The sequence below is a fragment of the Monodon monoceros genome, unplaced genomic scaffold (assembly GCF_005190385.1).
Source record: "Monodon monoceros isolate NGI ecotype Baffin Bay Population unplaced genomic scaffold, NGI_Narwhal_1 Super_Scaffold_3, whole genome shotgun sequence".
Lineage (NCBI taxonomy): Eukaryota > Metazoa > Chordata > Mammalia > Artiodactyla > Monodontidae > Monodon > Monodon monoceros.
The window spans coordinates 98,100,195-98,115,629 of record NW_021703780.1 but is presented as its reverse complement, the minus strand read 5'-3'; the positions used below and the strand labels follow the sequence as shown (position 1 = coordinate 98,115,629).

Here is a 15,435-nt window from a genome sequence, read left to right as displayed (position 1 = left end):
GGTTAGGTGCCTTGCTCAAGACCGCACAGCTAGCGAGGAGAAGAGCCAGGGCGTAAGTCCAGGGAAGATACAACCCCCTCCCCCCACCTCTGTGCAGATCCAGGTAGGGAACTTCAACCAGACCATCGCCACGCTGCAGCTGGGGGGCAGTGAGACCGCCATCATCGTGTCCATTGTCATCTGTAGTGTCCTGCTGCTGCTCTCCGTGGTTGGTAAGGAGCCCCACCCTCGTGTCGTTTTGGGGGGGCAGACCTACCCCACTTTGCCTCAGCCCCTCTGAAGACCAGTGGGTAGGAGAGAAGGCATAGTGGGCCGGGGCAGACTGAACAAAGGCGTGAAGGTAGGAATGGGTGAGGCGCTCAGAGGGTGGTGAGGCATGTGCCCCAGCCACAGCACAAAGGGTGGAGGACAATAGCTGTTGAGAAGTATGCTGGGCCCAGGCGATGGGCCCTGAGTGCCATGCAGAGGGATTCGGATCCTGTTCTCCAGTCAGTAGGGCCTGCTGAAGGTACTTATAAGAGGGCTGTTCAGGAAGATTAACCTTCCTCTTAGGTAGGCTATACCACTATTAAAAGAATGGTTATGAAAGTAATGTATTCAATGTAGCATGGAAGTTGAAGCCCTCATACACTGTTGGTGGGAATTTAAATGGTGCCATTGCCGTGGCAAACTCTCCGGCAGTTCCTCGACATGTTAAATAAAGTTACCGTGTGACCCAGCAGTCCCCGTCCTGGGTATCTGCCCGAGAGAAATGAAAACATATGTCCACACAAGCACCTGTGCATGAATGTTCATAGCAGCGTTATTCATCACCAAAGGTGGCAACAGCCCAGGTGTCCGTCAGCTGATGACTGGATAAAGAAAGTATGGTTTATCCATGCCATGGGGTAGCATTAAGCCTTAAAGGAATATACATATTTTATACATCTCATTGTATGATATATATATATAGATATATTATATCTCAGAACGGCGTTATAAGTACTGCTTTGTAATTTTTTAGAAGTTCTGACACATGGTACAGCATGGATGCCCCTTGAGGATGTCATGATAAGTGAAAGATGCCAGACATAAAAGATCACATAGTTTGATTCCGTTTATATGAAATGTCCAGAATAGGCAAATCGATAAAGACAGAAAGCAAATTAGTGGTTGCCAGGGACAGGGGGAGAGTGGATGGGGACTGACTACTATGGTTATGGGTCTTCAAGGGGCAGGGAAAGTGTGCTAAAATTAGATAGTGGTGATGGTTACACAACCCTGTGAATATACTAAAAGCCGTTCAATTGTATGCTTTACATGGATAGACTATATGGCATGTGCATTATATCTCAATAAAACTGTTATTAAAAAAGTAATATATTCAATGTAGAAAATGTAGGGAAAACTGGGATAGAATATATAATATATAAAAATATTATACATATTTTTTGGCTGCGTTGGGTCTTCGTTGCTGTGCATGGGCTTTCCCTAGTTGCGGTGAGCGGGGCCTACTCTTCGTTGCGGTGCACGGGCTTCTCATTGCGGTGGCTTCTCTTGTTTCGGAGCACGGGCTCTAGGCACGCAGGCTTCAGTAGTTGTGGCATGCAGGGTCAGTAGTTGTGGCTTGTGGGCTCTAGAGCTCAGGCTCAGTAGTTATGGCGCACGGGCTTAGTAGCTCGGCGGCACGTGGGATCTTTCCCTACCAGAGCACGAACCCGTGTCACCTGCATTGGCAGGCGGATTCTTAAGCACTGCGCCACCAGGGAAGCCCCATGTATATTTTATGCATCTCGTTATATGAGAGATATAGAGATGTGTTACATCCCAGAAAGGGGTTATAATATAATACTGCTTTGTAATCTTTTAAAAGTTTCTTATTTCACAAGTAATACCTCGTCGTTGTAGAAAGAACTGAAAATGCTAAATAGCAGAAGGAGAACAGAAATCACCCATAATTCTCTCATCTAGAGAAATCCACTGTTTACCACTATTTTATTTTTTTTCACTCAAGTAATTTTTTAAATTAATTTTTATTTTATATTATAGTTGATTTACATTGTTGTGTTAGTTTCAAGTGTACAGCAAAGTGATTTAGTTACACATAAACACATATCCATTCTTTTTCAGATTCTTTTCCCATATAGGTTATTAGAGTGTTGAGTGCAGTACCGTGTGCTATACAATAGGTCCTTGTTGGTTATCTGTTTTATATAGTCGTGTGTGTATGTTAATCCCAAACTCCTAATTTATCCCTCCTCCCACCTTCCCCCTTTGGTAACTGTAAGTTTGTTTTCAAAGCCTGTGAGTCTGTTTGTTTTGTACATAAGTTCATCTGTATCATTTTTTTTTAGATTCCACATATAAGTGATATCATGATATTTATCTTTATCTGATGTCCTTCACTTAGTATGATCATCTCTAGGTCCATCCATGTTGTTGCAGGTGGCATTATTTCATTATTTTTTTATGGCTGAGTAATATTCCATGGCATATATGTACCACATTTTCTTTATCCACTCCTCTGTTGATGGACATTTTGGTTGCTCCCATGTCTTGGCTATTGTAAATAATGCTGCAATGAACATTGGGGTGCATGTATCTTTTTGAATCATGGTTTTCTCTGGATATATGCCTGGGAGTGGGATTGCTGGGTTATATGGTAATTCTGTTTTTAGTTTTTTAAGGAACTTCTGTACTGTTCTCCATAGTGGCTGTATCAATTTACATTCCCACCAACGGTGCAAGAGGGTTCCCTTTTCTCCACACCCTCTCCAGCATTTATCGTTTGTAGACTTTTTGATGATGGCCATTCTGACCAGTGTGAGGTGATACCTCATTGTAGTTCTGATTTGCACTTATAATCAGCAGTGTTGAGCATCTTTTCATGTGCTTTTTGGCCATCTGTTTGTCTTCCCTAAAGAAATGTCTGTTTAGATTTTCCACCCATTTTTTGATTGGGTTGTTTGTTTTTTGATATTGAGCTACATGAGCTGTTTGTATATTTTATAGATTAATCCCTTGTCGGTCACTTCATTTGCATATATTTTCTCCCATTCTGTGGGTTGTGTTTCTGTTTTGTTTATGGTCTTTTGGGTTTTTGTTTTTGCTGTGCAAAAGCTTTTAAGTTTAATTAGGTCCCGTTTGTTTCTCTTTTTATTTTCATTACTCTAGGAGGTGGATCACAAAAGATAATGCTGTGATTTATGTCAGAGTGTTCTTCTTGTTTTCCTTTAAGAGTTTTATAGTTTCCAGCCTAACATTAGATCTGTAATCCATTTTGAGTTTATTTTTGTGTATGGTGTTACAGAATGTTCTAGTTTTTCTTTTACATGTAGCTCTCCTGTTTTTCCAGCACCAGCTATTGAAGAGACCGTCTTTTCTCCACTGTATAGTCTTGCCTCCTTTGTCATAGATTGATCATAGGTGCGTGGGTTTATCTCTGGGCTTTTTATCCTGTTCCATTTATCTGTATTTCTGTTTTTGTGCCAGTACCATACTGTTTTGATTACTGTAGCTTTGTAGTATAGTCTGAAGTCAGGGAGCCTGATTCCTCCAGCTCCATCTTTGTTTCTCAGGTTTGTTTTGGCTATTCAGGGGTCTTTTGTGTTTCCATACAAATTGTAAAATTTTTTGTTCTAGTTCTGTGAAAAATGCCATCAGTAATTTAACAGGGATTGCATTGAATCTGTAGATTGCCTTGGGTAGTATAGTTATTTTCACAATATTGATTCTTCCAGTCCCAGAACATGGTATATTTTCCATCTGTTTGTGTTATCTTCAATTTCTTTTATCAGCGTCTGATAGGTTTCAGGGTATAGGTCTTTCGCCTCCCTAGGTAGGTTTATTCCTAGGTATTTTATTCTTTTCTATGCAATGGTGAGTGGGCTTGTTTCCTTGATTTCTCTTTCGGATCTTTCATTGTTATTGTATAGGAATGCAAGAGATTTCTGTGTATTAATTTTGTATCCTGCTACTTTACCAAATTCATTGATGAGCTCTAGTAGTTTTCTGGCAGCATCTTTAGGATTTTCTATGTATAGTATCATGTCATCTGCAAACAGTGACAGTTTTACTTCTTCTTTTCCAATTTGTATTCCTTTTATTTCTTTTTCTTCTCTGATTGCTGCAGCTAGGACTTCCAAAACTATGTTGAATAATGGTGGCGAGAGTGGACATCCTCGTCTTCTTTCTGATCTTAGAGGAAATGCTTTCAGTTTTTCACCATTGAGAATGATGTTGGCTGTGGGTTTGTCATATATGGCCTTTATTATGTTGAGGTGGGTTCCCTCTATGCCCTCTTTCTGGAGAGTTTTTACCATAAATGGGTGTTGAATTTTGTCAGAAGCTTTTTCTGCGTCTATTGGGATGATCACATGGTTTATTATTTCTCAGTCACACTGATTTTTTTTGCATATATTGAAGAATCCTTGCATCCCTGGGATAAATCCCACTTGATCGCGGTGTATGATCCTTTTAATGTGTTGTTGGATTCGGTTTGTAGTGTTTTGTTGAGGATTTTTGCATCTATGTTCATCAGTGATACTGGCCTGTAATTTTCTTTTTTTGTAGTATCTTTGTCTGGTTTTGGTATCAGGGTGATGGTGGTCTCATAGAATGAGTTTGCGAGTGTTCTTTCCTCTGCAGTTTTTTGGAATAGTTTCAGAAGGGTAGGTGTTTATCACTATTTTAAACAAACACACATTTCTTATAAGAATGGGACATGGAGCCTTATCTTCCTGACCGTTTCCCAAGTCCTTGGCCCTGTAGTTTTCAACCCACTGGGGAGGAGAGGACCATGAGCTGAGGCGCCTGCCCCAAGGAGATGGAGCTGAGGGGTGCAGGCAGGACCTCTCCCTTCAGGCCCAGGCCCTGCACAGGGCAGGTACCGACAAATGCTCTCCGAAGGGCTTTCAGTGGCCTGAACTGCCTCTCTGCTGCCCACAGCCCTGTTTGTCTTCTGCACCAAGAGCCGCCGCGCTGAGCGCTACTGGCAGAAGACACTGCTGCAGATGGAGGAGATGGAATCCCAGATCCGAGAGGAAATCCGTAAAGGTAGTGGGTGGCGACCATGCGAGACATTGGGCCTCGGCTTCACCATCTGATCCACTCACAGCCACTGCCTGTTTACCAGGCTTTGCTGAGCTGCAGACAGACATGACGGATCTCACCAAGGAGCTGAACCGCAGCCAGGGCATCCCCTTCCTGGAGTACAAGCACTTTGTGACCCGCACCTTCTTCCCTAAGGTCAGTTCGGGCCCCTGCCGGCTACTTCAGGAGCTCCTCGACCCCTCCCTGGGCCCTGAGAACCTAGAGGGCACTTCTGTGCTGATGGAAGAACTTGACAAGTGCAGCCTGGGCCCCTTGAGCAGTACGAAACCTGCACGCCTGCCTGTGGCAGCCTGGGCCCCTGCCCTGGCCTGCCGAGGGAGAGGGCCCAGTTTCCCCCACTTTCCTTCTCTGCCCCCTGATGTTTTAATTGTCCATACAGAAGCTGGCTGCCAGGCCCACTTTTCTCCTGGGGTGCTGGGCATGACTCCCCTCTCAGGGGGTGAGTAGAGGCACCAGTTCACTGCCAGCCCCTCTCCTTTCTGAGCCCCTTCCCAGGGAGGCTTCTCTGGGTCTCCACATCTCCTCCTTCTGTCCACTGGACTCTGTCCCATCCCTTCCATGCCTTCTTGTGCTGTTCCAGGGGCCGCTAGCCTTGTCCCCACCTTCCCTGGCCTGTCAGGAGTGTTTATGCCAGTGGCCAGCGGCCTCCGCTGGCCCTGTCCACACTGTTCTCCATGCAGCAGCCACAGACAGCCCATATTGTGGTCCCTGCAGGCATTTCTGCCTCAGTTTCCCTCATTCTGCACGGAGCTGCTGTGGCTTCCCCTTCAGCCTCGTGCACTTGAGCTTTGCCACACCTGGGCTCATGCTGCTTCTGCTCCTTTTCCTTCAGGAAGCCCCCGAGGACTCCTCTCCCCTCTCCTCTGGAGTCCTATGGCACCTGGGTGTGGCCCACTGCCTCTTCTTCCTTTGTAAAGTGGGCTTTGGCATTTGTCGAGTGGCCCCTGCATGCGTCAGGGGAAGGTGCAGCCCTGCCGAGATGCTGGGGTGTCTGCGGCCCTGCTGAAGGGCTGGGGGTCTGCCTCCACAGTGCTCCTCCCTCTATGAAGAGCGTTACGTCCTGCCCTCCCAGACCCTCAATTCCCCGGGCAGCTCCCTGGTGCAGGAGACCCACCCACTGCTGGGAGAGTGGAAGGTGAGTAGCCCTCCACCCGTATACACACACACACACACTGGGCTGCCTCAGGGCAACCCCATCTCTCTCTGGGCCCCACTTTCCAGCTCATCTGACCCATTGATCCTAATCATGGGAAGTTGGGAGGAACCTGCCATTGTATGGTAGTGAGCCCTCCATCACAGGAGGTATTCAAGGGGCCATTCAGGGTGTTCTGCGTGCTGACCCCCAGGCCAGGTAGAGATGGGAGAGGATTGGGTCCCCCTGGACATCCCACTCCGCCTGCTGCTTAGAGAATGGAAGGTGAGAGGGTCCCCCCCACACACACACAGGGATACTGGGTTGCCTTCCGGCACCCTTGCCTGAGCCTCACTTTTCAATTCAACTGAGCCACTGTTCCCATTCACAGGGAGGTAGGAGGTGTCTACCACTAAAGGTAATGAGCTCCCCCTCCCAGGAAGCATTTGAGGAGCCATTCAGGGCATCCTAAGTGCTGACTCCTAGGCCAGGCAGAGACACTGGACCTCTGTGGACACCCCCTCACTGAATGCTTCTGCAGATCCCCGAGAGCTGCCGGCCCAACATGGAAGAGGGCATCAGCCTGTTCTCCTCACTGCTCAACAACAAGCACTTCCTCATTGTCTTCGTCCACGCACTGGAGCAACAGAAGGACTTCGCAGTGCGGGACAGGTCAGGCTGCGAGGCTCTGGGGGAGGGCAGGGGCCTGCTGGAGGCCACCCAGCCGGTCCTGGGTCTGCCTGGCTGGATCCAAGGCTGGGCCAGTTTGCAAATCACCATGTCCTTGGGGCAGCTGGCATCTCCCCAGCGTCAGACCCTGGGTGCTGGGGCGTTGGAGGTCCTGAGACCCCCTTCCCCATTCTTCCCCTTCCTGGTCTGCTTGCCAGGATAGGGCTCGTGGGCATGGCGGTTGCTGTGCGTGGTAGGGAAGGTAGCCCTTTCTCCAACGAGATTTTCGTCACACTCACCCGTCCATCCAGCGACAAGGTAGCAGCAGAACCCACTGCGTGGTCCTCGGAGTCCAGGGCCTTGCGGTGCGGGTGGTGCTGACGCCCCCAGCCCACGCCCACCCACAGGTGCAGCCTGGCCTCCCTGATGACCATTGCGCTCCACGGCAAGCTCGAGTACTATACGGGCATCATGAAGGAGCTGCTGGTGGACCTCATCGACGCCTCGGCTGCCAAGAACCCCAAGCTCATGCTGAGGCGCACGGAGTCCGTGGTCGAGAAGATGCTCACCAACTGGATGTCCATCTGCATGTACAGCTGCCTGAGGGTGAGGGGGCCGGGCCGCTGTGCCGCCACCTAGACCGATTTCATTTTATTCTCATGCCAGCTCTGCTGAAGGGATTATCATGTTCTTTGTGCAGATGTGGAATGGGGGGCTTAGAGGGCAGAGGGACAGCCCCATAGGATCCATTATACAGATGGGGAAACTGAGGCTCAGAGAAGGCCTGACTTCCTGCAAGGGCTCAGAGCCAGCCCAGGACGGAACAGAGGCTCTGTCAGTGGCATTGTTTCAGAAGATTGTTTTCTCAGTCCTCATATGCCCCCTGATGTGCCTTTGAGTCCAGCTCTGCCACTTCCCTGCTGGGTGACCCTGAGCAGGTTGCTTGCCCTCTCTGAGTCTCGGCAATGAGAATGACACCCCGTACCTGGAAGGGTTGCTGGCAGGATGAAATGAATGCACCCACATTAGGCGATGTTCGAGCTTGGAGTCCACAGAGACACCTCTGGGTGGGGGATGGGAGTGAGGCAGCGGCACCAGGATCAAAAGGAGGGTATAAGCAGGCAGCCACGGAGGTATTGGCAGAAGGGGGTAGAGAAGGCATTCCAGGTTGGGGCCGGACTCTGGAGTGTGGGCTGGAGACCAGGGGCTGGGCCAGGCAGTCTGGCCTCAGCCTCTTACAGGCGCGCACCTTCCGCAGGAGACGGTGGGGGAGCCGTTCTTCCTGCTCCTGTGCGCCATCAAGCAGCAGATCAACAAGGGCTCCATCGACGCCATCACAGGCAAGGCCCGCTACACGCTCAACGAGGAGTGGCTGCTGCGGGAGAACATCGAGGCCAAGCCCCGGGTGAGCCGGGCGGGCGGGCAGGGAGGGGTCCCGCACCCCCGGAGAGTCCCGGCTCCACTGCTGCCCGCCCCCCCCACTCCCCGCAGGCTGTCTCCCCTCCAGGGCCCGGTGGTCGCCCGCTGACCCTCCCCCTCTCTCCTGCAGAATCTGAACGTGTCCTTCCAGGGCTGTGGTATGGACTCGCTGAGCGTGCGGGCCATGGACACAGACACGCTGACGCAGGTGAAGGAGAAGATCCTGGAAGCCTTCTGCAAGAACGTGCCCTACTCCCAGTGGCCGCGTGCCGAGGACGTCGACCTAGGTGGGCAGGGTAGGGCAGGGGCGGCAGGCGTGGGGCTGCTTCAGCCGCGCAGGCCCCTCCCTGCCTTGGGCGCACACACTCCCGCCGCTCAGCAGATGTGCGCTAACTGTGGCTCTGGGGACGTGCAGACAGATCAGCTGCCAGGAGCTCTTTGTGGGGCGGGGAGGGGAGACAGGGCCTGCGGTGGGAGGTCGATGCAGGCTGCTGCCAGGGTGGGCGGGAGAGGCCTCCCCAGCAGATCTGAGATCCCAGTGATAGCCCCGAGGATGAGGCCTTTCCAGAGCTCCTGCTCTGCGCCCGGCACCCTCTCCCCTCCCCGTCTCCCAGATGGGCAAGTAGAGGCTCAGAGACAGGTGTGGGTGCCCCCGGTTCTCTCCCCGTGTGGCCCGCTGGGGGCCTGCCTCCCCGCGGCCCCTGCTCCCAGCCCTGATGCCCTTCCCCCTGCCCGCAGAGTGGTTCGCCTCGAGCACGCAGAGCTACATCCTGCGGGACCTGGACGACACCTCGGTGGTCGAGGACGGCCGCAAGAAGCTCAACACGCTGGCCCACTACAAGGTGGGCCCCGGCTCCACCCACCTCCCACCACTCCCAACCTCCCTGACCTCCGACCTCTGACCTCGGCCTCTCTCCCCCTCAGATCCCTGAAGGTGCCTCCCTGGCCATGAGCCTCACAGACAAGAAGGACAACACCCTGGGCCGAGGTAGTGCTGGTGGACGTGGGGAGGGCCCCTTCTGAGCGGCCCCAGTGGGGAAGCTGAGGCTTCGAGGGACGGGGCTGGGCCGGGCTGAGGCTCCCTGCTGGGGGCGGGGCCGGGCTCCCCTGCCTCAGGGCTGCTTGGCAGGGCCTGTGGCCAGGCCTCTCAGCGCTGGATTCCTGCAGGCAGCAGAGAGAGGCCCCAGGAGGGTGGGATGTGATTCCAAGAGGCCATGTGGGCTTTGGCCTGTGTCCCCGCCTCAAACATCCCATCCATACCTTCAGATGCCCCAGGCCTGGGGTCCTAGGCTCCTCTGGGTCTTGGGGTTCCCTCCTGAGGCAAGGAGCAGGCTCTCGGGTCTCTCCCAGTGAGGTCTGGGCTGGGGGGTGAGGGCCGCCATCCTGCCCTACTCGGGGGCCGTGACCGTCTCCCTGCTCCTGCCGTCACCTGGTGGATGTTTCCATCTGTCAACGCCTCTGTCTTTCTCTCTCTACCTCATTCTCTGCGTGTGTCTCTGGATCTCGCTCTCAGCTCTCTTAACTTTGCATTTCTCTCTCTGTGCCTTGTTCTCTCCACATGTCCGTTTCGCTCTGTCCATGGAGCTCAGTTTCTTTCTCCATCTTTTGGTCTCCATTTCTGTTTCTCTCTCTCCCCACTCCTCTCTCGTTTATTGTGTGTGTTTTCCCTCTCGCAGTGAAAGACTTGGACACAGAGAAGTATTTCCATTTGGTGAGTGCCCTGCCTCCGGCCCTGGGCGTGCCTGCCCTTCACTGGGTGTCGACTTGGCTTCCTGCCACCCTGGGCCTCTGGGGGCAGTGCTTGCAGGCCCTGGGAAAGGCTGGAGTGGGGAGCGGGAACGGGACCCAGGGTAGCTTGCGTGCACCACAAAGAGAGCCCAGTGCCCACGGGCGGCCGGGGATGGTGCCTGGTGCCAGCACTGACCACTGCCCCGGCCTCCCAGGTGCTGCCCACGGATGAGCTGGCAGAGCCCAAGAAGTCCCACCGGCAGAGCCACCGCAAGAAGGTGCTACCAGAGATCTACCTGACCCGCCTGCTGTCCACCAAGGTGGGCCCACCCTCATCTCTGTGTCCTCACTCCAGTGGGTCAGCTGTGAGCACACACTTGGAGTGAGGGGGACAGTGCTTCCCCTGTGGGGCCAGCCAGGCTCTGGGGCAAGAGGCCGAGGGCTTTGGGTCCCAGCTGAGGAGGGGTTTGCTCCCAGCATGAAGGGTGCCCGATGACAACTTCTCTATCGGCCCGTGTGACATGGAGGGCAGCAGAGGCCCAGTGATGCCCCCAAGGCCACACGGCTGGGGCAGCAGAGTGGGCGCCTGAGAGCTCACACTCCAGCCCAGCAATTCCCTGCTCTATGTCTCAGTCCTTCCAACACCCTTGTGGGGTAGGTTGCACTAACCCGTTTCACAGACAGGAAGACCGAGGCCCAGACAGGTTAGATGCCTGATGCCACGTAGCTTCCCCATTCACCCAGCACTGCTTCCCCATTCACCCAGCACTGCTCAGTCCCAGCACCACGGGCTCCCCTGAACTGCCAGAGGTGCCTGCTTACCCCCCTCCGTGTGGTCCTGGGCTGACGACGGCCACCTCCTTCCATGCAGGGCACGCTGCAGAAGTTTCTGGATGACCTGTTCAAGGCCATTCTGAGTATCCGTGAAGACAAGCCCCCACTGGCTGTCAAGTACTTCTTTGACTTCCTGGAAGAGCAAGCAGAGAAGAGGGGGATCTCAGACCCTGACACCCTACACATCTGGAAGACCAACAGGTGGTGGGCCAGTGTGGTGTGGGTGGGAGGCCGGGGGGAGGGCTGTGTGGCTTCACTCTATCATTGGGGGCAGCAGTGGTGCGGGGGTTCAGAGCCTGGTCTCTCAGCCCATCGGCCTGGGTTCAATCCCTTATGCCATTCCAAGCTGTGTGACCTTGGGTAAGTGACTTAACCTCTCTGTGCTTTAGTTTCTCCTAGCTATAAAACCAGGGCAGTAAAAGTAACCCACTTTAATTGTAAGAATTAACTAAAAGTGAGCACTGTCTAAGTTTTGCCCTTACCATCACTCTCCTCCACACCTCTGCGGTGGGCACCGTCAGCTCCATTTTACAGATGAGCACACTGAGGCTCGTGGAGATGTTCCTGCCCCCGATCACATCCCTCCTTTGAGGCACGGTTTAGCTTTTCATGGTCACAAACCCCAACAAGAAGTTGTTGAAAACCTTAGCCTAACCCTCAGAAAAACATGCTGCAGACCTAGAAGTTTCTGTGTAGTTGCAGGGGCTGCTCAGAGCTCTGGTTGGGGTGGGGTGGAGGGTCTGTATGTCCCAGGCTGCCCAGTCACTGGGGAGGAGGGTGTTACCAACCCTCTGGCCCCCTGAGGCTAAGGATCCAGGCCTCTTCCCTCCCCTCAGTCTGCCTGGTGACCCAGCTAATGATGGACTTCCCGCAGCCATGCAGGGGCTGGAGGAGGAGCCATGGGCTGCGAGGCAGGGGCAGGGCGGGGGTTCTAATGGGAACCAGGACTGTCTCGCTGGCTCCAGGCTGCTGCGTGAGAGCGGGCGACTCTGCAGGGGTGGGGCGGGCAGCAAGGGTGAAGTCGGGCCTTGCAGCTCCTGCCGCAGCCCGTGGCCCTCTCCACACAGGAAACCCGGCTCCCAGCCCCTCTGCTGCCCCAGCCGGCCGGGGATGGCCATCAGCCGCATTTGTGGGGGAGCAAACCGAGGTTTCCAGAGGTTCCGTCCTGTGACTAGTCTCCGCTGGCCTTGAGGGGCAAAGCCAGCCTGTCCCAAGCCCCCTCGGCAACCACTGCCTCCGCTGCCCACCCCCGGGGGGGGGCGGGGCTCACACCACTGCCCCTGTCACTCTCTGTCCCACAGCCTTCCTCTCCGGTTCTGGGTGAACATCCTAAAAAACCCACAGTTTGTCTTTGACATCGAGAAGACGGACCACATCGATGCCTGCCTCTCAGTCATCGCACAGGCCTTCATCGACGCCTGTTCCATCTCGGACCTGCAGCTGGGCAAGGTCAGCTGCTCCTGGGCAGGCCACCTGGTGCTGATGGGGACGGAGATCTTTCTGGGAGGGGAACCAAAAGAGCTCAGATCTGGGGGACGTGGGAATGAACGCGGTCATCAGAAGCAGGGGGGACTCCCAGAAACCGCCACCCACAGTCAAACTACGTGGCTGCAGACTGGCTGCAGCTGCCTCAGGTGTGCCCCGCACCAGTTCCCAATGCTGAGGCCGTGGAGCCAGGCCGGGAGAAGCCAGAGTGAACGTGGAAAGCCTGTGTGGTCTGGCACACCATCAGAGACCCGTGGGCTCCGGGCGGCAGCCCTGATGGTCAAGAGCCATCCAGTGGGCACTGAGTGAAGGGGTGGGCAGAGGGGGGCACAAGTGACCAAGACCTTTGAATACATGCAGGAGGGAGACCCCTGAGGCATCTGTCTGCAGGGAGAGGACCCAGCTGGCTTTAGCAGGCGCGGAGGAGAGAGAGCGGCATTCCAGGCAGAGGGAAGGGCCTGGGCCGGGCAGGGAGGCTGTGAGCGTTAATGAAATGGTAGAGTTAGACCTGCCCCTGCAGGAGGGCGGGTGCCTGGCCCTGTGTTTAGCCCATGACTTTCAGAGAGAGGCCACGAGAGGCAGAAAATGCCGTCACCTCTCACACACTATCTCGGAAAGCAGGACGCCCATGACAGAGAACTGGGAACATACTTGGCACGTTTTGCTTTCAGGCGTAGGAAACATGTGGTTGGTGGGAAATATTCCACTGAGACAGCAGTCAGGCTTCCAGAAATCTTAGCCACCAAGACCCATATCCCTAAGCAAGGATACAAACAAAACAGCCTGCGTGTCAAAGAGCTGGCACAAGCCCATGCACTTTTCCCCCCAGAAGTCGGTCCCCCCTTGAGGTCATCACCCTGACAGTTCCGTAGAAAATAGGGCAGGGGTTCCAAGTACAAGGGCAGAGAGGAGAGGGGTGGGGGGTCCCTGGTCCAAAGCCCGCAGGGCGGGGACGTTCAGTGATGGGCTCGTTTGTGTGGCAGGAGAGACGAGGGCTCATCCAGGAGAAAGCGAGTCTGCGTCTTAATCCCTCACTCCTCTCTGCCCAGGACTCACCAACCAACAAGCTCCTCTACGCCAAGGAGATTCCTGAGTACCGGAAAATCGTGCAGCGCTACTACAAACAGATCCATGACATGACTCCGCTCAGCGAGCAGGAAATGAACGCGCACCTGGCGGAGGAGTCACGGGTGCGCCGCGGGGACCTTGCCGGGCGGGACAGGGCGGGACTTGACCGTCAGCGAGGGGCTGTGTTTAAGCAGCGAGTCTTGGCTGGGCTGGGCCTGGTTTTGACCATGGAGTCAACCTCTCTCCGACTCCCGCCTTGTCTTTCCTCACAGAAATACCAGAATGAGTTCAACACCAACGTGGCCATGACAGAGATTTATAAATACGCCAAGAGGTATCGCCCACAGGTGAGTAGCCCCCAGTGCGAGGCCCCCCTCGGAGCTACGATGCCCCCATGCCAGCCCTGCTCACTGCCACCTGCTCAGGGCAACACACCCAGGGTGAGGGTCCCTCTCAGGCATTCATATGCCCAGGACGTTTCCGCTTTGGGGGTGGCCACCAGCAGTGGAAATCCAGGCGGTGTGTTCTCCCCCAGGATGTGCAGTGGGACCCGGGGGTCCTGGGCCCGGGCTTTGGCCCAGCTCCCTCCGCTTCCCCCTCAGATCATGAGCGCCCTGGAGGCAAACCCCACAGCCCGGAGGACGCAGCTGCAGCACAAGTTTGAGCAGGTGGTGGCCCTGATGGAGGACAACATCTACGAGTGCTACAGCGAGGCCTGAGCCTGGGGGCCGGCAGGACGGGCGCCCTCCCTCGACTTCGCTTTGTCCCCAGTGCCTCGGACTCCGGCTGGGAAACGATGCAGCACGAGGGGCCTCTCTGAGCCAGCCAGCAGAGCCCCCAGCCCTGGCCCCTTGGGCACCGACCCCTCCCACCTGCCCCCAGACCCGGCTCTGGGCTGGGGGCTCACATGCTGCAGCCGTTCCCCGGTAAGGCTCCCACCGTCCACCCAGCACAGCCTGGACGGCACCCCACTTGCTCTGCCCTGCACGGCCCAGTGCTATCGAACCCACCAATGGGCGAAGAGGCCGCCCGGCCCTGAGGTCGCAGCCGGAAACACTACCTCATCCTACCCGGTGGAGGGGAGGCCCCTTGAACCAGCCCTCAGCTGGTTTCCGCTTCAACCACCAAAATGTTGTCCCCATCTCTACTCACCTGCAGAGGACCCTGGCCACACGCCATCCAGCAGTGTCAGGTTTCTGTTCTTGAGCGGCCACTGGCTGAGTGGGCAGCGTCCACTGCCCGCGGGAGGCTCTGTGCTGCCCTGGGAGCCGGGCGGGCAGGGGCCGAGGGGACAGGTGCTGGGCGATCCTGGTCTCGAGGTGGGGCAGGGGGCTGAGTTGCACCAAGGCTGTAGCTGGGCTACTTGATCTTGCTGGAAGTGTTTCTAAAGAGAGCACCACTTTTTGTTGTTGTTTTTTTAAAAAAAGCTTTTATATATTAAAAAACTTACCACGCGCCAACTGTGAATAGCTGCCACTGGTGCAGAGGACCCGGGGAGGGGTCCCAAGGGGCTCCCAGCGCAACACTGGAAATGACTGTTCCAGGGGACAGGCAGACCTGGCAGAGACCCCCGCGCCCTGGAACACCGTCCTTTCTGTTCTGCCAGAAGTGGCTGGCTGGGGCTGACCCAGCCAGTGCTGGGACAGGTCGCAGACCTTGGGGCTGGGCTGGAGGGGGAGGCTGGGATGCTCTGGAACCTTCTTTATAATAAAAGCCTGATGGGAAAACCTGCCGTGGGCTCCAGCCTTTATCCTGAGATGGCTGTACTTGTAGCAGAAAGGAGGGGGGGGGGCCTGGCTTAGGACCCTGCCCAGCTCCCCTCGTGAGGGGTGTGCAGATACCAACTCCGCTTCCGAGAAGGTTCGGTGGGGAAACGCGGGCATCCACTGACCGCCAGGAATATGTCACAGCTGCTGTGTGCCATCTACCCCTGGGCAGGCCCTGCTCCTAACCTACTTACCTATGTAATAAGCCTTGAGGAACAGAATATCATCCCCATTTTACAGATG

General features: G+C 54.8%; 1 protein-coding gene across 2 annotated transcripts in view; it reads left to right on the top strand.

Moving 5' to 3' along the window:
* The window catches only part of PLXND1 (plexin D1), a 51,958-nt gene extending 36,803 nt beyond the window's left edge, over positions 1–15,155 (top strand). For both annotated transcript variants that reach the window (XM_029241761.1, XM_029241763.1), the window contains exons 20-36: positions 98–212; positions 4,927–5,034; positions 5,114–5,226; positions 6,122–6,226; positions 6,765–6,895; positions 7,300–7,498; positions 8,151–8,297; positions 8,442–8,598; positions 9,050–9,153; positions 9,236–9,299; positions 9,988–10,022; positions 10,255–10,359; positions 10,911–11,074; positions 12,175–12,322; positions 13,408–13,548; positions 13,699–13,773; positions 14,029–15,155. In XM_029241761.1, the coding sequence (XP_029097594.1) occupies positions 98–212; positions 4,927–5,034; positions 5,114–5,226; positions 6,122–6,226; positions 6,765–6,895; positions 7,300–7,498; positions 8,151–8,297; positions 8,442–8,598; positions 9,050–9,153; positions 9,236–9,299; positions 9,988–10,022; positions 10,255–10,359; positions 10,911–11,074; positions 12,175–12,322; positions 13,408–13,548; positions 13,699–13,773; positions 14,029–14,145 (2,028 nt within the window). In that variant the 3' untranslated portion in view covers positions 14,146–15,155. The remainder of the gene's footprint in view (positions 1–97; positions 213–4,926; positions 5,035–5,113; positions 5,227–6,121; positions 6,227–6,764; positions 6,896–7,299; positions 7,499–8,150; positions 8,298–8,441; positions 8,599–9,049; positions 9,154–9,235; positions 9,300–9,987; positions 10,023–10,254; positions 10,360–10,910; positions 11,075–12,174; positions 12,323–13,407; positions 13,549–13,698; positions 13,774–14,028) is intronic.
* Positions 15,156–15,435: the final 280 nt, after the last annotated feature.